The sequence below is a fragment of the Sinohyriopsis cumingii genome, chromosome 1, assembly GCF_028554795.1.
Source record: "Sinohyriopsis cumingii isolate HCF-2022 chromosome 1, ASM2855479v2, whole genome shotgun sequence".
NCBI lineage: Eukaryota > Metazoa > Mollusca > Bivalvia > Unionida > Unionidae > Sinohyriopsis > Sinohyriopsis cumingii.
In genome coordinates, this window is record NC_142961.1 from 191,486,217 (window position 1) to 191,511,188 (window position 24,972).

The 24,972-nt window shown below is 39.0% G+C and overlaps 1 protein-coding gene across 2 annotated transcripts in view; it reads left to right on the plus strand.

The window, feature by feature from the left end:
- Positions 1-24,972, plus strand: part of LOC149808584 (uncharacterized) — a 120,084-nt gene that overhangs the window by 71,323 nt on the left and 23,789 nt on the right. For both annotated transcript variants that reach the window (XM_089979642.1, XM_089979649.1), the window contains 5 exons: positions 12,283-12,381; positions 13,781-13,861; positions 17,814-17,912; positions 18,385-18,483; positions 23,065-23,163. In XM_089979642.1, coding sequence (XP_089835768.1) covers positions 12,283-12,381; positions 13,781-13,861; positions 17,814-17,912; positions 18,385-18,483; positions 23,065-23,163 — 477 coding nt within the window. The remainder of the gene's footprint in view (positions 1-12,282; positions 12,382-13,780; positions 13,862-17,813; positions 17,913-18,384; positions 18,484-23,064; positions 23,164-24,972) is intronic.

Sequence of the window (24,972 nt, forward strand, 5' to 3'; positions counted from 1 at the left end):
CGACTACAGTAGTGCATCCCGTGTCTCGTAGAACGGTGACTTCTTGTCCGTTAACAGTGCCGTTTGCGGTCGGCACCCGTGCCTCTGGAAAAATACACGTGCCGATTGATTGGATCACATCGCGACTGGTCTCTGAACGCACCACCGGTTCACGCACCGCTTTCCGCTTAACTTGCTGGGAAACATTAAGTTTAACATTTACCGATCTTCTGCCTCTAATGGCTACCGCTACTTTCTGGACTGGTCCCTTCCGCTTAGGACAATAGTGGGAGATATGACCCACTTCCTTGCAAATGAAACATTGCATGTCGCTCCGCTTCCCCTGGTTACTCCTACCAGATTTTTCAGGTTCCCTGGGTTTTCTGTCGTTGACCTGATTCCCACCTTTGACATCTCGCGTGATGACATTCTGCGAACCTCCCCGAGCTTCGGCGAACAAATCCGCCTGTGTGGCCATTTCATGTACATTTGTGAAGGATCTTTCCTTCAAGAATAAATATAACTCCTTGCCACAAGTTGTTAACAATTGGTCACGAAGCAAGAAATCGACAAGACCCTCAAATGTCTTGACGACTTTACCACATTCCACCCATCGCTGCAAATAATTGCAAGTCCTACTGACGAACTGTATGAATGTTTCGCCTCTATCTGGTTTACTATGCTTAAACTTCTTGCGAAACCCTTGCTCGGTTAGTTCATATTTCTTGAGAAGTGCCTCTTTCAACACGGGGTAATTGAGCGAATCGGCCGTGGATAAACGCGAATACACGTCTAACGCTTTACCTTTCAATAACGCGCTAAGATGGAGCGGCCAATCGTCTTTCTTCCATTTTTGTACCGTAGCATACCTCTCGAACCTATTTAGATAACTATCCATATTATCTTTATCGTCTTCAAATGGGGGCAATTTTGGACCTCTCAGTTTAACATCATGTTCCCCCTCTTTTTTAGCTTGCAATAGCTCAGAATTTCTTAGATGTTCCCTCTGCCGATTTCTATCTTCCATCTCTAAAGTTTCTAACCTTACCTGTTTTTCCCTTTCTAACTTCTCCCTCTTTGCTTCCCTTTCCCATTCTATCCTTTCCCTCTCAGCCTGTTTCTCTAGTTCTATCTTACCCTTCTCTAATTCTATCATTTCCTTCTGGGTTTCCCTTTTTTCCCTTTCTATTTGTTGTTCCCTTTCAAATTTTTCCCTTTCTAATTCCCTCTCAGCCTGTTTCTCTAGTTCGATCATTTCCTTCTGGGTTTCTTTTTTTTCCTTTTCTATTTGTTGTTCCCTTTCAAATTTTTCCCTTTCTAATTCCCTCTCCTTTAATCTTTGGTCCCTCTCCCGGGCTTGTTCTTCACGAACGAAATTTCTAAGGGACTCCCCCTCATAACCAAACTGTTTCCCCAGTTCTACCAGTTCTTTCATAGAAGTCATTTCAAAAGTTTGGTGGTGACCAACCTTAAAGTGCAGTTTTATACAAAACACATAATTACCACAAACCGTATTTTCTTTCACGAAATGCAACAAAAATATTAAATACAAAAAATAAAGTAATATTAGGTATCTACCTAACCTTGGTGCTTTGTCAAACGCATCTGAAACATACAGAAAGCATACAAATATAATAAAACAATTTCAGTGCTCTGTTATATCCGAAATGATCCCACTTCTGACACCATTTGTAACAAGATAACCGGGTGGGATATTTCGGATTAACAACAGAACACATTTGACGACACAGATATATGGTTTAATATGGCTATTTATATGAGTAGTGGATTATGAAGATGTGTGCGTATTTATAATCCAAATATTGGATCTATTTAACATAAAACGCACAGTTTTAAAGATGGAAAAACTATACAAATAAATTTAGTTCAGTAACCCTAAAATACAGGATAAATGATTTCACAAATGATTCAATAATGGAAAGATGAAGATAGTTCACTCAAATAGTAAACAATGTAAGCGTTTACACATAGTAAAAAAAATGTATTCGCTCAGGTAGCGAAATTATGTCACTAAACAAGAACGGATATACAATCTATCCTTCCAGTCCTGAATAATACACTGGGTCTTACTAACCCAAAATTAGCATACAGCTAAAAATACATGTGTGGAGATATACTCCGTCACCCGTGCACCATATCCGCTCCACAGCTCCTCTGAATCAATTTCACAACCAATATAGACTCCGGACCCTCGGAATACTATGATCACTTGAAATATTAGACCCTCCGGACACTTGAAATATTAGACCCTCCGGACCCCCTGTCCTTTGACGGCTCTACAGCTGGGTCACCTTAGTCCCTCAGGACACTCCGGACGCTAGACATTAGACGCTCCGGCACCTTAAACGCTTCGGACAGACGGACGTTTCTACCCTCTGACAACACCGGACACCCCGGATATTCCTACCATCAAAACCTCACTCACACTCAGCCCTACAGCTGGAGTTGTGCGAATCCTTTTAGCAGGCCGCTTGCTGACAAAACCATTAGTATTGTCAAGGTCCTTTACATGTAGTAACGTATTTATACTTTTAGAATTTTCGTTGTTCTTTATCAAAGGCACCTTGCACGTGTGGCACAGGACGAATCGTACTCACGATTTCGAAATACATAGACCATATTATAATCACCCTCGGGTATCGTTGTACAGAGAAAAAGAAACGAAACCTGAGTACATGTATTTAATTAACAACATTTACACCATTCCGTGACATGGTGAAACAAGTGGGTACGAAATCGCAAATCATCGGGGGTCGTAGGTTTCAAATCGACGAGTAAATAGGCGTGTGGAGTTTGAGTGGCATCGTCGTACGCCTGAGTCAGCCAAGGCGTTCCTAACTGTTTGGCTAAGACTTGCACTTGCGATTTATCTCGAGGGCTTTTAAACAAGACCACATAATGCGCATTGAGACTGATGGTGCGATGGGCTTTACTTTGTTGAAACAAATGTTGAGTGATGTAAACGACACTGGCATTACGATGATGCCCTTTGCGCGTGAGCCACAGTTTAATTTCTTCTTCGTCTTCTGCTAACATGTCGTCGAAAATGACCAAATGGGTTTGACGGGAATCAGAGACGATGCCGTCGTCTTCTTTAGGAATGCCTTCCACAAACACGATGGAATCGCCTTGACTTTCTCGCAAGAGGCTGTACGCCGATTGCCACTCTTTGTAACACCACACGATGCGCTGAGGTGGTCGATCGATCAAATGATGTTTATGTTCGATCAAGCGTTTGACGAATTCGGTTTTGCCTGAACCGCTAGGTCCAGCAATGAGCATGTTAAAGGGATGGCGAAGATACAAAGCCTCCCAACTGGCACGATCTAAGTGTTCGTCGATGACTTTGACAGTAGAGGAAGAGGGAGCAGAGGCAGCAGAGGTAGCCATAGTGTTAGGAATGTCACTTGTGACACGAAAACAGACAAGACAAGAGTTTGTATACTTTTTTCAGGACACGTTTATTGAATGTTTTAAACATGAACACGAAAGACAAAAATACATAAAAGCCAAAGGCTTAAGTACAACGATAAAAGGCACATGATAACCATCAACGTGGAGTAAACACAAGTGTCTGTACAACATGTTTTGGGTAATGTTCTGACCAGTTCTATAGTAGGGGGTAAGGTCACACAAGTGTCCTCCCGAAGGGTCTTTCAGGCATGTCCACGACTGTCCTGTCCTGGGTGATGGGTTTTTCTGGTACTGTCACTAACACAGGTTGAAAAGTGACTTTTTTCTTTGGACGTTGAAAGGAAGGATCACAACTCTCGAGCATACTGGGCCACTTCTTGGGCCAAATTCTCAAAATCCCATTTTTTCCAGGCACGGACATCTGTCCAATGGGGGTGTAAGTCACAAGCTACACACACATCGTCATACACGTCTTGGGTAGCTAAAAGTTGACGAATCTTTTTTTCCCGTAGAGGTCGAGAAGTATCCAGATGAAAATGTAAGGCTTTGAGCAAAATGAGTCTCTCGTGAACATTTAAAGGCACCACTTTCATGTTGAATGGGGTGGTAAATACTGTTCGTAAAGAGTCCACAAGGAATCGGCTGGTAAACGAAATCCCAGAAAACAAGTCACTAAGACACACACTATGCGTCGTCCCAAATTGATTGGATACAGTTCTTGTAATAATTGATGGTAATGATCCACGGTTTGAATATGGTCATTGAGTTCCTTCCACGGAATCTGTTCAATCTCATATGATGAAAACCTCGTCATGACGGCCTGTTTTTATACTCTCTTTTCTTTTCGGATGCAATACAAGTACTTTCTAGCCAGACATCTTCATTCTCCAGTAGGAAATCTAAATCTTGCATACTGTAACCTACACTTCAGAGTTCGTTTAGGAGTTTCCTCTTCCGCTAAGTAGATTCCACGTAAAATATGTTGGTAATCCTTTAACTTGTCTTCCTCAATGCATTGCTGTAGGTGAATCTCGAAGTAACCAAAATGATGAACATGTCGATCATTGGCGACCTCAAAGTTTTGAACAATGTCTGACCACTGAAACAATTTCTGACGAATTAGTTCTTTTATACCATTCAGGTACCAGTGGTTCAAACACCGGTGACGTAACGGATGCAACTGTTCTTTACGTTTGACTTGTATTTTGACCAGCTCTCGGTAAATGCGTTCTCTCAACTCCACAGGCAAAGCACGAATGTTCTCTTGTAAAGTATCCATAAACAGATTATGGTAAGTTACTTCAATGTCTCGGTCCCACTAAGGGTAAGTAATGACAATTCGGTGACCATCGAGCATGATCTACGTAGGCCGAATCTTGCGATTCCCAGTGGTGAAGTGACACACCGCAACTGAAGCACTTGACTTTATCTCCTTCGCCCAAGTAGAAAAATCCGGCTCTGGCTAATTCTTCGGGGGTCGGGCCTCCCAGATACTCAGGCCATTTTCCTTTGAACGATTGAAGACGATTTTCAAAGTCGCAGTATTCCGACAAACGCACAGGAAACGAATATTCGTCTTTCACAGGTTCGTTTCGATGAGGGTTGCGTGACATGGACATGAGTTTGCTCATGGCTGGATGACATCCGTAGGGGGGTAGACGTGAAGGTGAACATCCACCTTTAAAACGAAACCCAGTAAAATGTCCAAGAGGACGAGCGGCATCGCTTTCGCATCCCTCAGGTTTGACAAGCACAGTATCACATTCCTTGATAGGGGTAGTGAGAACAAGTTCCCATGATGCTTTACGGCATCGCTAAGGTCACAACGTACAGCATCGTTCCCATCGCAAGGCTCACAATCGCATTCCACTTCAGAAGCCCCACACTTGAATTGTGCCTGTCTGAACTTGTTTTGTGTTTCTCTGAAAGTATTCATCTTGTTCGCTTGGTCTTGGTAGTCACAATGAACTATCGATCTTGCCTAGGGTTCCTTTTTATGTACAGACCAATACCGACGTGTCCATGCGGTAAGGTGAAATGATTGGGCAGTCGCACTCGCTTCTGGTACACGATTTGATAGACTTTTTCCAAGGGTCGACTGACGATGTGGTGAGTGGGTAAACGTACAATCTTGTTGGGTTGATAGGTGGTGATTTTAAAGTGTTGATCTTTTCCAGACTGCAAGGCTTCTTTCAGTACCCCAAAGTTGACCACTCGACTGGTACGATAATTCAGAGTCAATCCTTTCACTTTACACGTCGTGTGCACTTCTCCTTGTTTTTCCCGGTATTCGTAGCCGTAATTTTTAGGACCGCCACTGGCGAAACTTAGAATCTTGTCGTCGGGATGCTCGTCTGTCCAGGCTCCTAAACGGTCTCCTTCGATGTCAGGGTGCTGTTGACTCGGGTGATGGATGTAAATGCAACTATCCGTGTCAAAGTACAGGACACGTTCCCCTAACAGTTCTAAAGCTTCGTACAATTTTAAGCGAGCATGGGCTGTCACGTAAGCCGCAATGATGACATTTCCAAAGGGGTCGTCTTGTACAAAGTCCAGATCTTCTTCGTAATTCACTAAGATCAAATCCTCCCGAACGACGTCCACGTGTTTCATGAATTTGGTTTTGTCGTGAAATATCTGGAAGTAGCGGGAAGGTTCTGTCAAATATTCTGTCTTGGGTAAACACGGTCGTTGTGCCATTTTTCCCCACAAGCAATTTAACATCACTTTGGCAAACGATCGCCTGCCTTCGTTTTTCTCGATGTGGTCTAAAGGGATGCCTTCTTGTGCCCAGTACTTCTCTTTGAATGTCTTTTGGTCTTCGGGAGTGTGACACCAGGACGGATAGCCGCTGGCTTCTTGCTTCAGTTTCAAAAAGGCATCCACGTAGTTGACGAAAATGCCTTTCTGAGTGGGGTCACCCTTGTGATATTGTTCTGTCTTGGGGAAAGTGACAAATTTCGTACACTTCTAACAGTTGATATCCCATGTCCAGAGCTTTGAACAATTCTACGCTGACCCACGTCCCCGTCAAGGCCCGTTCTTCCTGGGTGTGATGGCAAGGTTGATCTTGGTTGCACGTGTCTGCACAAGTACGGCACAAAGGAAACATCAGTTTGCCTTGGCAATGGTGAGGTAACACGGGATGGTACAAGTCCGTGGGAGGCAAAACTTTACACTTGATCAGACCTTTCGTATTGTCGAATGTTTTTCAGGTCGATGTGTTCCGTCAGCAATTGCGGGTGCCCTACAGGAAAGCGACAATATTTGCACACGTAGGGATACAGCGAACACACGTCCAAGTATTTCATTTCTTCTCCTTTCTCTTCGTCGGCTTGGTACAGCAAACAAGTGGCATTGGTCCTTCCTCCGTACAAACTATCCCTCGGGTTCAGCGGATCCATGAACTGGTAACTTTCCACGACACGTTTAAACTCGGGATCGGTTTTCAAACGGTGATCGTACTCGTGTTCCCACATTTCCACCACTTGGTATCCTTCCTGTTCTAACTTTAGGCGTCGCTGACAAGTGTCCTGGTACAAGACTTCCATGGTTTGTTGTAAAAACTGATTTTTAGTGTCGCGATCAGGGTAACAGACGGGACATCCGTGAAATAAGCAACCGTTAAACTCGTACACGATCTTGGGGTTTTCTAAGTCCCAGCCATCGACCGAATGCGTTCCGATGGTCTTTTCACCTCCTCCGTTGCGGGCATGCTGAATCCATTTGTCTTCCTTGTCGCACAAGTAATGTAACCGGCGTAGGGCTTTGACCGAGTATTGACGTTTGACATAGTTGGTCGTTTGAGGACTGATGACAGCCACGGTGTTTTCAGGCATGAATCGTTGGCGGTACACTAAGGAACACGCTTTGGCAATGGTGCAAGCTTCTTTCAAAGGATCGACCCCTCCGTGTTCCATGAACAGTTCTCGAAATTTTCCACAGCATCGCCGTAAAATGTCCACGTCGGAACGACAATACTTTAGCATTTCTTCCTGAAAGTCGAAAGGGTCGGAGGCGTGAGCCTGGTACCAAGCGTAGAAAGCTTCTCGTTGCTCGGTACGCATGTTGTCGGGATCGTAATAGTGAGCCTCAGGCAAATGGGGTAGAACGGCGTGTTGATTGGCTTCCGTATTGAAAAAGTGTGGAAAGTACCCTTTAGCCATTTCTGTCATTCCAAACGTTTTAGGCATTCGACTCAAAGGCATGGCTAAGTAACTCATCGAATCTTTAAACTGCACTTGTCCCACTTGCATGAAAATGATTTTGGCTCCGTTCAAAGTGACTTTAGGACGTTCGGTGCCTTGTTCCGTATAGTACCTCAAAAGAAACTGTCCATCGTATGCGGAGAAATTGTGAGCCATCACTGTGGCATGACGATGACAATCTCCGTAACGTTCGATGTCCTCTTGGCTCCACGTCTTGTCGATGGGGTCGAAGACCAATTGGGCAAAATCGTCTAGCGTGTTCGGTCCTCCAAAGATTTTTTTCATGCCCTCCAGGAATCTTGCTGCAGTGAGGGCAATAACTGAAGAAAGGTTCTTGAATACACTTGTCGCACGCTCGATGAGCCACGCAGAAATTAGGAATGGGAATGCCGGTCTCTTGCATGCATTCGAAATCGAAAAAGATGAAATTGCCTTTCTTCTTGTGTCCATCCTCTTTCTCTGGTGGGGATTGGTATTTTTGCACGTAGCATTGGTGTTCCAAGTCCACGATGTGATGACAAATGTGACATTTTTTCTTTCCTGAACATACGTGTGCCTTGGCATTATTGGTACGTATGCCTTGTCCACACGTAGGGCACAATCTCAGCAGTTGACAAAGCACATTTCTGCTGTGAACCTTGCGTCTTCAGATGTTGTTGGTAACAGGCAGGGCTGACAAACGTGCGCGGACAAGTTGAACAAGGCACTGGTTCTTGCCCTTCGTTCAGACAGGGTGGAGAGGCCAAACATCGTGAGCATTTCGAGCCACAATGCTTGTGTTGCTCTCGATTGTTATAGCCATAGTCACATTTCTCACAGTAATAACCGTATCCCAGGAATCCAGTGATACTGGTAATGGTATCGAAATGGTCATCGTGATGATAGACATGAATGTATTTTCCGTCCTTAAAGTCTTTCCCTCGAAACAACAGAGGCCCACGCATTTCTTGAGGATGCACTTTCAAGGTGTATCGTGGAACTAGGGCATCTTGCAATTTTTGCATCTCAGGAATGCCACAGGGTGTGTCTTTGGGCAAGCCAGCTTGTTGTAACAGGTGTTCTGCTTCGTTTCGATGTTTGGCTCGGTCCGATTGTCGAATAGTTTTCCAGGCTCTTTTCCATTCTGCCGTGTCGTTCTTATCGGCATAGGTTCGTCCCACCACGATGGCCCTGGCTAAACACATCTGGTCTTCAGGGTTGTGAATTCGGGCGAGACTCTTTTTGGTGCTGCGAAGCTCGTCCACCAATAACATCTTTTTGCGTGCAGACCCTTGAGGAGGAGAGACGTGGGTCATGTCCAGTGTTGCTTTTCCATCGGTGATGTCAAACTGGTCATTGGATTGTTGTACGTGTTGAATCTTGTCCATGACTTTGGAAGCGGTCAATTCTGCAGGGCTGCTAAACTCGATCCAAACAGGGGATTTCAAACCGTCGTGTTGTATGGAAAGTCTCAAGCGATCGTCTTCTTTGGGTTGACATTGTCGCTTGAGTGTGGTAAGTAAAGAATCCCACACCCCGGTGATGAACCCTTCTGCTTTCTCCAACGGTACTTCGGACTTGAAATCTTTAAACTTCGCCGTGTATTTGTAAGCCGTGGTTCTAAATTTTCTTGAGGAGCGCTTTTCTGTCTCTCGAATGTCATAGTACTTTTCAGGGTTGACTAAGGGTGGCGAACTTTGTTTAGAGGGTTTGGATTCTGGTTCACTCATGTCCTCTTCAAAATCACTGGCATGAATTTGTGCCAAGACTTCAGCTCTGGTACGAGGCGATAGATCTCGTTTCTGCCTCTTACTTTCTTCTTCTTTCTTCTCAAATAAATTGGATCGTTTCATCTTGAGTGCAAAACGTCAAATGACTCAAGTTTAAACACCATAGACTAATTTATAGTCATGGCAGACCAGCGTATATAAAAGGGTGTGTGTCTTGTCCTTTCACTATTCATTTCACTCTCAAACCGAGCACAACGATGGAAGAGACTACCCAGATGGAACGTTTCATCAGAGCTTTGCGAGGGGTCATTAGAAAATTCTCTTCAGACCAGGTCTACTCTCCTTCCCTTCGAGATAAAAGTCAAGATACTTGCTATATCTGTCAGAAGAAAGGGCATTGGTCTTCAGAGTGTCCAGACCGTCAAAATAGAAAAAAGGGGTTAGAAAAGACAAAAGTCAAGATACCTGTTATTATTGTCAAGAAAAAGGACATTGGTCTCCAGATTGCCCTAAGAAACAAGAGGAGCAAGAAGAGAGGGATTCTGGAGAGGAAGAAGAAGAGGAAGAAAGTAGACAGGTGAAGAAAAAGAAACAGGAGAAGAAAAGAAGAAGGGAAGAAAGTGAGGAGGAAGAGGAGGAAAAGACTGTGACGGTGAAGAAATTGAAAAAACAGAGAGAGTAAACAAAGAAACAGAAGAGGTCTATGAACTTTTTAAAGTACTCAGTTGTGAATTGTGAATTGGATTGTAACTATTGATAAAAGAATAAATTAGGTATAAAAAGGTAAGTGTCTTTGGGTTTTGATTTTAAAATAAGAACGTACACTCACGCACTCATACACACGTACTATAGGGGTAAAAAAAAAATTTCTTTTTGTTTTTTTTTGAGTTATTGGCAATTGAAAGTCTATCTCTTTTCGAGAGAAGTGGGTGGCCCTGAAAAGGGCCTTTGGTTTTTGGTGTAGGGGTGAGTTTAAGCAATCAACTTTAACTGCCTTAAGCCTTTGCCACGGCCGAGGCCTACTTCTGATGATGATGATTGGGTTGAAATTACTAAGGGTGGTACGGTAGGCTTAGTCACAGGGTTGGTGTGTTTAGCTCGGGAAGGTCGTATTCTCTTCGGTCGTGATAAAGAAGTCTGATACATTTGTTTCAGACTTCTTAACTCCGCTAAAATGTCTAACAGTACCGTGACCGTTTGATTTTCACCCTCTTGTTTCTTTGCCGCTGCTTCTTGTTGTTGTTGTTGTGTTTTTTTTCTTACCTCTTCTTGCTGTTGTTGCTGTAAAAGAAAAGCTTGTTCCGCTTCCTTTTGTCGTTGTATAAATTTCTCCAATTCTTCTTTCTGTCTCTGTCTAAAATTCTCCACGTGTGGTAATGAAGGTGACGAAGGTTCCGGAACAAATTCTTGCGAGGTAAGAAAATCCACAAAATCCCAATGTACCTCTTCTGAAAGTAAGTCCGGGTTCCCTTGTGTAGTCTCCACTGCTGGTGCACCCCAATGGATTGTTTTCTGAGTTTCCGTCATGTTGAATCACAGTCTCGCATCGATTGACTGCACACAGGCGCTAGCTAATCTATATAGACCACGTGACGTCACAGACTGTTCTCTTCGGATTGGATGCGGGCTGACTGAATTTTGTAACGCGTGTTTGGATTGGTCAATGAACTCAATCCGTTTCAATCCTTCCTCTACCTATAAATAAGCGCAGTTCACTGCATTGATTCACCTGTTCTCGGCGCCTCAAGATGTGGACCACAGTCGAATCATCCACCCTTGTTTCTTCGATGAAGTTCAGGACGGACATGCTAATGTATGTCCGATCCAAGTGGACAGTTGTCCACAAGTCAGACACTAGTCTGTAGATACGAAGAGTGTACGTGAAAGACAAGGATGCCTCAAGAGGACTCTGATTTATGGCCCTGCAGTAAGACGCAGCTTGAGGACAAGAAGATGCCACAGATGCCCTTTATGTTAAGGGCATATTAACATAAATCCAAAGGCCCTTTTCAGGGCCACCCACATCTCTCGAAAAGAGACAGACTTTCAATTGCCTACCCCTTTTTTATTTTTTTTATTTTATTTTATTTTATTTTATTTTATTTATTTTTTTTTTGTTTAAAAAATATAGAGAATCCTCCCTGTTTCAATTTTCGTATGTTCCCTTTTCATAGACCCATCAGGTCGGAACCATATTAAAATAGGGTCCCGACCCTGTTCCATTTTTCCTTGTCACTCAACAGACCCAAGATTTTTTTTCCATGTTCAATTGCCCTTGAGGCTAGAGTGACCCAAGACTTTTTCCCCATGTTCAATTCCCCTTGAGGCTAGAGTGACCCAAGACTTTTTCCCATGTTAAATTCCCCTTGAGGCTATATTGTCCCACGATTTTTCCCCATGTTAAATTTCCATTGAGGCTAAACGTTCCCAAGGGGTTCTGTAATGCTAATTCCCATTGAGGCTAATGTATCCCACCTAACTATTTGTATGTCCTCGGATGCGGGAGGTCGTGGGTTCGATCCCCGACCGAGCCATACCAAAGACTTACAAAAATGGTACTAACAGCTGCCTCGCTTGGCGCTCAGCATTAAGAGGTCAGTGTTAGGACTGGTCGGCCTGGTGTCAAAATAATGTGACTGGGTGGGACATATGCTACATGTCTGCGTCTTGATGCCCCAGTGCTAGATATCACTATAAGCTGCCACACTGCAGACATCGTAGCAATATGACTGAAAAATTGTTAAAGCTACGTTAAAAATCCAAATCATATCACACATGTATGTATGTATGTATGTATGTATGTATGTATGTATGTATGTATGTATGTATGTATGTATGTATGCATGTGTGTGTGTATGTGTGTGTGTGTGTGTATGTGTGTGTGTGTACGCACGCTGATCCTCATCATGTTAATATTGTGGTATGCTTTCTATTTTCAAATAAATTAACAGAAAGGTTTGTCTGCCCTTCATGTGGCCACTCTTGAAAAGAAGTTGGAACAACTGGACCTTCTGCACAAGCTTAACGCTGATGTAAATTGCAAAACTAAGGTAATAACTACCGGTTAACGCTGATGTCAATTGCAAAACTAAGGTAATAACTACTGCTTAACGCTGATGTAAATTGCAAAACTAAGGTAATAACTACTGCTTAACGCTGATGTAAATTGCAAAACTAAGGTAATAACTACTGCTTAACGCTGATGTAAATTGCAAAACTAAGGTAATAACTACTGCTTAACGCTGATGTAAATTGCAAAACTAAGGTAATAACTACTGCTTAACGCTGATGTAAATTGCAAAACTAAGGTAACAACTACTGCTTAACGCTGATTACAAAATTACGCACCGTGTGACATTCGCACTCCAGATTTATTAATCATAATCAAATTCAAGCCTGAAATATTTTTGATGTCGATTGAAATTCTATAAAAAGAACGTTTGCCCGCCAAAAATATAAATGAAACTGTTGCGAAAATTTAACGTGACAGTCACTATTAGGGACAGTGAAAGAAATGTACTCAGATAATTCAATTTACTTGTTCTCAGCAACCAAGCAACGGAATGGCACTACCTTACTAAATGACTGATAATTTAACATGCTGTATCTTTTTCCGAAACTGGGCAATTCAGAGCCTTATTATTAGGTCTATCTTTCCTACAATATCACAAGGTGACCACATACGCGAATGCTGTCACAAACTGTGCATTTGTTTTTTTAGTGGAATCGGCAGTCTTGTGCAGCATATTGATATGAGAAATGTATTACAACTTAATGGGTTTGTTTCTAATTCTAACGTGAATGAGTTTTAAAAGTTTTGGTCTTGAAACAAGTTGCAGTGGCTGCCCTTACACTGATGTTAAAATACAGGGAAATTATGTCTGAGTTTATATGCCGGGATAAGTGTTATAACAAAGTTTAAATAAGATTGATATGCGTTCTTTCATTTATCAATTATATAAGAAGAATTTGAATGTTCCGATTTGTGTATTTTAGTGTATTTTTCAGAAGTAGCTGTAGATTTTTGTTACAATCTTGAGCCACCTAAAATTATAAGACTCATTAAAATGATGAAACCCAGAATATAAACTCCTTTTTCTTTCGTTGGGCTGTCTTCTACGCGTGTGCACGACGTGGGCGATTAGCGTGACTATTCCGCTGTTCCATGTGTGTTGTAAAATATTTCAGACTGAGATACACATATTATTTTCAAGGCTAAAATAGAGGAATTGACTGCTTACAGTATTCAGCACATGAAAAGTATAACGTAATGATAGTGGTGCACTTTTGAAAACGAAATAACAAACCTGTTAATAGAACAAAAACAAAATAGAAAATAAAGATATCATTGTTGTGATATAGACAGCTGACAGAGGTTACACGACTTAAATTTAATAACGCGTATACTCAATCAGGTGTTCATGTTCGCAAATTAACTTTTTTTTCCAGCTGACCTCTCCTCCAGAACTGTCGCTGAGAGCGACAATGCCACCAAAATCAACTACAGTTGATGAATTTATTGCAACGAGGGTACGTAGTATGAAGATCTATGCCTTGAGGCCTTTCTTACTCTTCACTTTCTCAAGTGATAATTTTTTCATTCAATATCTACTTACCTACCACATATTATACAAGCTACAGAAACATGCCTGGGTTAATTCATCACAAGTTATGACAGTCGTGACCCAAATTTGTAAAATATTGAAACGAAAGATCGAATATTAGAAACTGACACAAAGAAAGTTGTGTATTAAACGTGGTAAGGAAATATATATCATCACCTTAGATATTTTTTTTTAACTTGAAAGCATGGGCTGTAAACTACTCTATACGTGATGTTCTTTTAATCGACAATCAAACTATGATACCGCATCTTTGGAAAATCTGAAATTATTTCTGGAAAGGTTGATGCATAATGAACGTTTGTCAGATCTGGTATTTGGCTTCAATTTATCAGATTCGTGATTTGGAGTTTGACGGAAACGAAGGGGGACGTTGTATCAGACCAAATCCAAACAATATCACAGAACTACACAAACTTTCCGTAATAATATGACAGAAAAATGGTCTTCGATCCAGTGCAATAGAGAAACAATAAGGAATGAAACGGTTCTAGAGTTAGTATCAACAACTAGCACAGACCTTGTCGGTACTATATTAGTTCAAATTGGTATAAGCATCCACAGTCCGGTCATTAGAGAAGGTCATGCTAAAATCAATTAAGAGAAGAACGCGAAGAAAGTTGTCAATCTTCAGATACGGAAGTATGGAAAATGTAAAGGAGAAACTTTAAAAAAAAGCGTGGAGGATTTAGAAGAAACTTGTAAACTACAAGATATTGATCACGTCGGAAATTTCATTATATAAATATTTCATAATGCTTTGTTTGTACATATTTATACCAGCAAAGTAGAATACCCGGTGATTAATATGAGAATTCAGCCGTGAACATAGGGAAGGAATCAAAACGGAAAATATACATTAAACCAACAATGATCAGATTAGAAGCAGATTGTGAGGACTTTCAAATATTTAGGGAACGAAGAAAACTCGAAAATTTGAAAAGGTCATCAAAGTATACTATAGACTATTAGCAATGGAACCTAACCTAGGTACTGGAAGTAAACCAAGTTTAACAAAGAAGGTTTGGCAGCATATCAATAGAGAAAGATTAATGATGGCTATCCACTCTTAATGAGAATTGTTCAGTCCTGGACAGCATTAAGAGGAATACATGGGTAATATGCCTAACCTTGAGAATACGCATATCTCACCAATATGGAGGATATCAATATCGCAGAGCCGGTTATTGCCAATTGCTGAAAAACATGAATGTTGACGAGTTAAGTAGGATTGACATAATATTCTGCAGAGTACTACGAGAAGCAATAAATAAAAGTACACTATATTTACAAATGATCTTTGCCTAATCAATAGTAGATAGACAAGTTCCAAACAAAATCGGCCGCGTGTAATATCACAGCTGTTTACAAAAGCAGTCATTACTCGTAAATTTTTCGTCACATCAGCATCATTAAGTATTTTTGTGCATATTTTCGTTAAAACTTCTTGCCAGTGACAGCCATTACAGGGCCAAAAGTTGAAACCTTAAAGGTTTATATCGGCGCTGTAGGCCCCATGCCTTGGCATGTGCACCGTGTGTAATTTTGACCCGGTTTTAACTTGTACAAAAAGCATTCCTTCTCGTATGTACATAGTTCACCACAGTGTGACTATGCCTTCATATTTGCCAAAGAATTAATTGGAAGATGAAGACGGAATATCACGGAGATACACTGCGTATTGGTAAATTATCACCATGGGTTGCATAACAAAAACATCCTGGGAAACTCATCTAATTAACATCACTGAAGATGTTGCCGAAAACCCTGATGGCAAAACAGCATATGGATTCTTTAATCCTTGAATTCTGGAAGGTCTTTGAAACTGTTTCCATCAATGAATGCTGTGAAATCTGGGAAATTATGGATAATATGGAAATATATTAGAATGGATTAAGACAAAGCTTAACATTCTATAACAATGCGTCACAGCTGAAGATGAATTATTTATAAAAGTGATGTTTAGGTCAGCCAAATAACAGTCCTAGGACCAACAAGACCACTTGTGTTTCTCTTATACGTCAAGATATATGAGACTGGATCTCTTCGAAATTGCGACAGTTTGCCGATGACAGCTCGCTACATCTTTCCATCTCCACTAATGACGATTGTGCTCAAATTAAAGATGGTGTTACGTGTTTAGGCTCTTATAAACAATAACAACAAAATGTGAAGACAACAATCTTTGTAAAATTTAATAAATAATTTATTTCCCTAGAAAAACAAGGTAAAAAGGAGGAAAAAACCTTACTGTTTTAAGAATCGAATCCAAACATAATCCAAGAATTAAAAATTAGAAGTCCTAGTAATAAAATATTCTAATGAATTTGAGTTTGAATCCCGACGAAAATCAAAAATGGAAGATGATGACTGTTTAGTACTGAAGTGTCTGCAGTTCTTTGTTGAACCAGAGAAAATAATCCGGTGTTTGAATTCCGATTAAAACTTCAATAAAAGTCTTTGTCCAAGAATTTTGTAAGAGCACTTAAATATTCCCAGGGAAAAGAATTAATCTTTCAGAATCCAACTAATTTGAAGAAAAATTTAAATGTAACTACATCTGGTCACACAAAATAACCACCTTGATATCTAAGTGTTTAAAAGCCCAACTGAGATTATTTCTCAAAGCATTGGTATTAAACCTGCCTGCTGCGTAATTCGGGTAAAACGATAAGTCAAAATAGAGGCTATTACATGTGAAAAGTCACGTATTCCGACTACAGCCTCGGATTCACCCTAAAATCCCACACTAGGAATGAATAAAAAAGAAGTTGTTTGTTTCAGATGTTACTAATTTTGAATCAAGGTCAGGGACTAGAGTAGCATAAATATACAAAGTTCTATTTTTAGGTGTTTACGAATAAACAGTCAGGTCTAACTAATTTCTGGAAAATGTCAAATTCCAGTAAACAAAATTACATTAATATAACATGTAATGGATTTTTTTAAAACAAACAAACAAACAATTAAATTAAATTAAATCAAATATAAATTAAATTAAATATAAATAACAATAGTGTGCTTAAATCCATGGAAGTGATATTTTATCAACCATCACGTATAAGTAGAAACAAATGATATAGAAACATATCGTGGAAAAACAAATGTTAGGAAGCAAATAAGAAAGCTATGTCAAAAACAAGGTATCCAAGGGAAATAACTCCTTTATTCTCCTTTGGCATAATCTCCATTAATGCCCTAATAGTGTAAATTAATTGACACTTACTGCTCTTGTTAGAATTTCCCTTGCATTTACCAGCTGTGCATGTGATCCGTACCGTATATATCAGAGACTAATGATGGTCCATCGATGATCAGCAAGGTTATCGTGGCCAGTATAGTAGAGACCCAGGCACACTCATGAATGAGTTACAACTGCCCAGACCATGGTTAAGACGAATAACAGGAGACTTAATCTCCTGAAATATATCACGCAAGAGAATGTTCAGGTGAAAATACCAACAGCTGTTAGGAAACCTTTACTCATGTCCCATCAATACCATCGCAACCTCTACCTTCAAAACAATTGACGGTAACTCAATTCAGTTATAGCCTTTTCCCTAAAGCAATACGTGAACAGCCTGCTGATTGATATTATAGACGTTTAGGATAGAGATGCTCTCAAAAAAGGCCCCATCCACCTTAGTACAGGGTAATTAACAGAGATATTAAGATAATTTCATTGACACTTGTACATCGACTTTTAACTGAATAAATGCACTTGGATGACTTAATCTTTAAAGTATTACTTGCAAGAAGGGTCGAAGAATTGTTGAGGTCAAAACTGTAGACGTAGATATCTTTTGTGCAAGGTCAAATACATTTACTACTGATCTAAAGTTTTCCTGGTTTACTTAAAGGGAGGATTTACACCGCTTCACCTTGCTACGATGAATGGCGATGAAACTTGTATCAGAAAACTTGAGGAGTTCGGAGCGAATATTGACCAGACAAATGATGTAAGTCAAGCAGTATATTATAGTGTATAAATAATAGTTAATCTCTGGAAAGAGTTCGTAGAATGTCTTCACATGCAGTCACGGAAAATGACGTTTATAGTCAGAAAAGCATTCCGTTTGTAATGAAAACATCACATTTTTATTTCAGAATAATCGGTAAAGTAAAACGAAATTCACTGTTATCCATGGTCTACTTCTATTATTATTATTATTATTATTATTATTAGTGTTGTTCCTGCAGTTGTCTCATGTCCAAAGCCCTTAAATTCCTAAGAAATAACAATTATAATTCAAATGATGTATTTGTCCAAAAAATAATTCATGAACAATAGTTTCGTTAACCTCCAATGAAGTAGGGCAGATTTTGACAAATTAAAAATTGTTTTTTTCACGGTTAATATATAGCCCATTATTTCACATTCAAACAATTTCAGAGGCTTATTTCTATATTAACTTCATGTTATGCTTGTAGGACGGTGAGTCGATCTTGCACTTAGCAGCTCTCTTTGATAAAAAGGACATTGTTCCTTATCTTATGAGCCGTGGAGTACAACCAAACGCACGAGACAAGGTGAGTAATAGGACATATAGCTGTCAATACATAGTACATTGTCTCCAGACTCATTTAACAAGAATTTATATAGCTAAGTTACAAGCTTAAATGTTGTCTGAAAGGTGTAGTTATTCACGTGCTTTAATACCTGAATATTTGCGTTGAATGTAGCTTTCAAGAGAATCATGCTGCTATAGTCGTGAATTTGACGCCATTTTCAGCGCACGACAGGCTATACGCTGTGGCAAGTATCACTAGTGCAGGTGCAACGCAGGACACTCGATAAGAACCACCGACTCACGGGAAGCTACTATCAAGCTCTCTCGCATACCCACATTGGCCATGTGCGAGATTCCCAACCACGTGGACAGAGGTGAGATGGCAGTGATCGATAAAGACGAGAACTTTAGACCACTAGGCCACCAGGGCCTCTGCAAGTGAATCATTTATAAGATATATTGCAGCACTGTAGTGAACTCGCCAAATTTGAAATAAAACATCATAAGATTTTTGGACTCCTTAAATGACTGCATATATCACTTTTTGATTGAGGAATAAATTAGGGAACAATATAAATATTATTTTATGATAATTATATGATTAATAAATCGACAGAGCTAGTCCACACATACCTTTTCATCTCGTACAAAATTTAAATTTAAAAACACATAGTAGACAGTGATGACATCGTGTGCTTTTAAAAATTATTTGAAATTACCAGATCACTAATACGTGTTACCTATAACCCAGCCGGAGTAAAGTACGAATAATACAATGTCTTTGCTACCGTCGAAATATATAACTCATGCCATTTGCGAGTGAAATATTGAATGTTTTAGCTTGCCGTAATGGTATATTTGTACAAAACTTTAATAATCATTATACGAGCTTCAGCAGTTAGGTCTCCTGTGAGAGTTTTATATTTTAATGCAGTAGTTATAGAAGTTGCAGAATCAAAACTAACGTTTTAACTTTTAAGCTGAACTAGTTCACATATAAGACACAGTGTCAAGAGTGGCAACTGGGTCAATTACTCAAGTAATTGGAAATCGTGCTAAAATAATTCCCTAGTTGTATTTTTGAAAACTCAGTAAATGCAATTGATTTAAGAAGAAGTGTACAAGAACACTATTAACAAGTATTTTGGGGGAGTAGTTGCGACTCTGAAACACTATTTAGATTTGTTACTGGCACTCTGAGTAATGAATACTTGTTTGAAATTTACTTGGGAAATTCGTGTATGTGATTTATTAAGGTAGCTTTAAAATCTTTCCATCATATCGCTACGATGTCTGCAGTATGACAGTTTATAGCGATGCCTACCACTGGGGCATCATGCCGCATAAATGGAGCATCATGTTCCATTCTGTCACATTATCCTGACATCATCCTGACCAGTCCTGACACTAACCTCTTTAATACTGAACGCCAAGCAAGGCCGATGCTATTACCATTTTATAAGTCTTTCGTATGCTGTCGCTGGGAAAATAAAGATGTTGGATGCAAAGCATTGTTCCAGAAGACAGAAAATAGAGAAGAAAAACGTAAATGAGCTCAAAAAAACTGTTGTTGCAAATCTTGTTATAAGGTAATACACGAGGCAGTATAAAGATAAAATAGGTGTTATTTTCACAAATAGTGAGAGCACAGCAGAGAACACGATAATGAATACAATATACAAAGATAGCATAATGATAATAGTCAAAAGATTTCACTACTGGAAGCAAATCGAATATTGTATCTGCACAAACTGAAAACGAGTGTGGTTAAATGTTGGCAAACCCTGAATGTATAAGAAAAGATGATTTTTATATTGATCATGCGAACAACAAGTACAATGATTTCATTGATGAAAATAGAGACATGAACGGCACTTAAAACAGGTCCAAAACTGCTAATATAACTTCAGTCTTAAGAATAAAAGACCGCAAGAAAAACGCCTGATAAATCGAGACGGCCACAACATCGGTGAGCTTTTGACAATTATTTATTTGTGTTTTCGTATTCTCGTGTTTCCATCCTTGACTTTAATTATTGCTAAAGACCAGCTGACGTAAAACCAAACACAATAAGAGTGATTAGAGGCAAATACGCGTCTGCAACAAAGTTTCGAGATCAGGATCACTTGTTTCATTACATGTATTGTCATTTATTTTGACTTTGCAACAAACGAAATCCACGATATTTCTCTTCTCCGATTCATCATCTATGAATTTGATTCATATCCCTACGAAAGGTATATGGAGCCCGAGTTAAAACCTACAACAACAACAACAACAACTACCCTTCGATATCTCCAGTTTTGATGTGGTGGAATGTCACAACTGTTACATGCTGTGTCAGATTGTATCAGATTTATGTAATCGTCTTGTTGGATTAAATCTACCCACCACATGTACGGTATTGCACACTCAAACAGTGTCGTTTCCTAACGTGAAATGAAGCGTCAAACCAGGATGCAGATACAAACAATTCTGGAACACTTCTGTATGCTAAATACCAGAAGGAAATTCAACAAGCAGTTAGTGCAATACATTATGCTCAGTTTGATTGTTTCTGCTATAAATTCCATGCTCCACATTGCACTACATATGGTTGGAGAAACTTCACTATCCCATTGTAATATCTAGTTATCGAAGTATTATTTAATATTTGTATTAGAAAAATTGCGGATAGTGTACTAACGCTTCATTTCGTTTATTATTAGTGCAGCGCAGAATATGTGCGTTAAAATACAGTTGCTGGACAAAGACAAAATGGTTACTTGTTAGTTTTCTCCATTGGTTAAGTTTAGCAAATGTTAGATTGGCCTTTCCTGTCTCTGTCCACTATTTTTAATTTTACCGTTTTCTCCATCAGTTTTATGATAAAACTCCTTCAACATCAACTGATTTAGCTTAAATTTTGGAATTTTACCTAGTGATCGAAATTTTCATGAAAGTTACAAATTTCTCTAGAGAAAGGATGCAATTATTATTGTGCAATTTCTATACATATAGTGCATTAAAGTTGCGAGAATATTACATTTTCTACGATCCCATCAACATATCTGTGCTTTTCATTACGTTTACTTTTGTCCCGAATTTCGTGGGGCAACTTGTGGGGCCTTTTATTAAAGGTTTTGCGTTTGTTTCGGTTTGTTATGCAGTTTGATTCAGATCCATATGGTTGATTTTTTCACTGATATCATTTATTATCTTGATAGTGCACTGTGAAAATTGTATGAACCGTATCAAGTTTTCCATTTTACCAGTTTGTTATTTACATGTGATGCATTTAGGTGTGCTTCATTTTTCCCTGCTATTTCACATAGTATGGATGTTTTGACCCGTATTTTTCTAGTGAATTTTAATTCCTTATCTGTTACATTCTAGAAACCCATTATTTGTCAGTAATACAAAAGTGTACTGCTCTTTCATAAGGCTATTATATATTGTTCTCCGTATATATCCGATGATAATTTCATCTCCTTATGTATCCAATGATAATTTCATCTCCGTATGTATCCAATGATAATTTCATATCCGTATGTATCCAATGATAATTTCATATCCGTATGTATCCAATGATAATTTCATCTCCGTATGTATCCAATGATAATTTCATATGCGTATGTATCCAATGATAATTTCATATCCATATGTATCCAATGATAATTTCATCTCCGTATGTATCCGATGATAATTTCATCTCCGTATGTATCCAATGATAATTTCATATCCGATGTATCCAATGATAATTTCATCTCCATATATATCCAATGATAATTTCATCTCCGTATGTATCCAATGATAATTTCATATCCGATGTATTGTTAGCTTCATAATTAGTCTTCGCTGAAGAGGTTTTCCTTTTGTACTTGATTTATCTAATTGTAAAATTTTTTTCAGGTACATCATCATAATTGATTGTGTCATTTCCTTGAACCAATATATACTTTTTTACGTTCATTATTGTGGTCTACAAGACAATTTTCATGCTGTTTATATTCTCTGACCTTAACTCTTCTAGTCTGTACACAACTGGATCATCTAAAGCTACTCGCCTGATTTTAAATGTTTTCTCGGTAAAGTTAGCGTGTAAACCTTTATCATTTTTTAAAACTTTTGATTGTATCATTTAGGTGTCTGAATTAGTAAATTTATTTTGTTGAATGCTATTTTTGAACGCAACTCGCTTAGATACCACAGTTCCTGTCCACACCTGTATACATATAAACATTACTTGTATGCTTGATGACATACTCTTAAAATATTTGCATTACCTCTTTAAGAACTGTTGAAATGAGTATAATATGTGTAGCTTTGTACCATTATCTTTGTGATGAACACAATTTAAAAAATTAGTGTTCGTTAAGTGTCTTCATAATTACTGAGTTTTTACTTTTTAATGGCGATGCTACATCTGGGTGGTCTAGTACGGTTGTGTTGGTTTTAAACATTTCGAGATACACTCATGTCCTGCTGTTTTTCTAAGCAATTATTTTTAATATTTTTGGCTTTCCTTTATTCATGATGAAAAATACTATGTTTAAGCCTCTCAATTTTCAGCTACCAATTAGTTATTAACTAGTTATAAAAGTGATTGAATTGTTTGCAGCATGGTCGAACACCGTTGCATTATGCAACACATACTGGCAATAGGGACATAGTAAAACTGCTTCTCACGGATCCTGGATTGGTCTCTTTAGAAGACGACGTAAGTTATACAAACTTAGAGCAGACCACACACACACACACACAGACACACACACACACAGACACACACAGACACACACACACACACACGTACGCACGTACAAACACACACACACACAACCACACACACACACACACACACACATATATATATATATATATATATATATATATATATATATATATATATATATATATATATATATATATATATATATATATATATATATATATATATATATATATATATATATATATGTTATAACATACATATAGTACGTGTTTGTATTTGTGTCTCCTTTGATAGCTTTGATAGCTTTTAGTAATTATTTTCTTTTATTATGGTGTGTCTGCACTGGTAAGATATTTCTTAAACCGAGCAATTAGCCAGTTTCTAGGATCAGACGTCATAATGCAGAGTTTACGCTACTTTGCGATAGCAGAATTCGTTTTGTAACGCTAAATCCTTGCATATTTTAGGTATCCATGCTTTGTAATTTAATATAGGAATAATCTTTGCAATCTGTGATTGAGCTGTGATTTGTATTGCATTGCGTGAAGTACCAATGTTCACGTTGAAAAGGGCTATTTGAGGAGTCATATAAATACGTAACAGAAAAACACATGCGAGTTTGAAGTTATGTGTGGTCATTAGGTGATTAGTGAAAAATTAATAGTAGTATTTGCGCGTTTAAGAACCCTCCAGTTGACAACGACAGTCGCTGTTGTCGTGAGGTAAGTGGCAATAGGTAAGGTCTGCCTTCCAGCCTAGCTTTTGAAAATATTTGTATAAGACATCTTGCGTGTACAAAAGATACAAATTCTTAATTGTTTGGTTTGCTTATTTATATAATAATAATAATGAGGACTTTGTATATCGCCTAATCTTTAGAAGCTCTAAGCACTTTACAACATTAGACAAGACCTATAGGATAAAAAACATATAATGATATGATTACAAAAACAAACACCATGAAATTAGAAAACATTAAAAAAACATGCTGAGAATATTTAAGGTAGGGAACATTATTATGTCTTTAAGTTTGTTCTTGCAGTCGAAATAAGTGAATTTTGAGAGCTCTCTTGAATGTGATCATTGTGTCTTTGTGTCTAAGTTCAGTGGGCAATTCATTCCACGTTGCTGGGCCCTGGTATGCAAAATAACGCTGTCCATATGACTTTGTTTTCATAGTGGGAATAATGAGTATACGATTGTCAGAAGAGGAGCGTAAGTATCTTGCTGGTGTGTACACATGGGTGAGGTCGGATAGGTATGTTGGACTAGAGTCCGACAGTGAAACGTAGCACAGAGAACAAATTTTGTGTTTGATTCTGGATCGAATGGATATCCAGGGTAGGGTACAGAGCAGCGGGGAGGTGTGCTCTGATCGTGATACTCTAAGTATGATCCGAGCAGCTGTGTTTTGAACTTTTTGTAGTTTCTGGAACAGATATTGAGATGAACCAGACAGAACTGAGTTACAATAGTCCAGTCTTGAAAGTACTAATGAACACACAAGTGTTTTAGTGGCATCAACTGACAGATAATTGCGAATTGAGCTGACGCGTCTCAGCTCAAGATATGCAGCCTTGCATATGTTCATGATATGTTGGTGCAATGTGAGATTACTGCCCAGAGTAACACCTAGGTTTCGTACTGATTGTGTGAATTTAATGTTTGTGTTGCTGATATTTATTGTTTGAGGTAAAGGATGTGAATGAGAAAGTCTTTGTGTTGTGATCAGAATGGCCTCAGTTTTATCATCATTCATCTGCAGCTTGTTACATATCATCCATGATTTCACGTCAG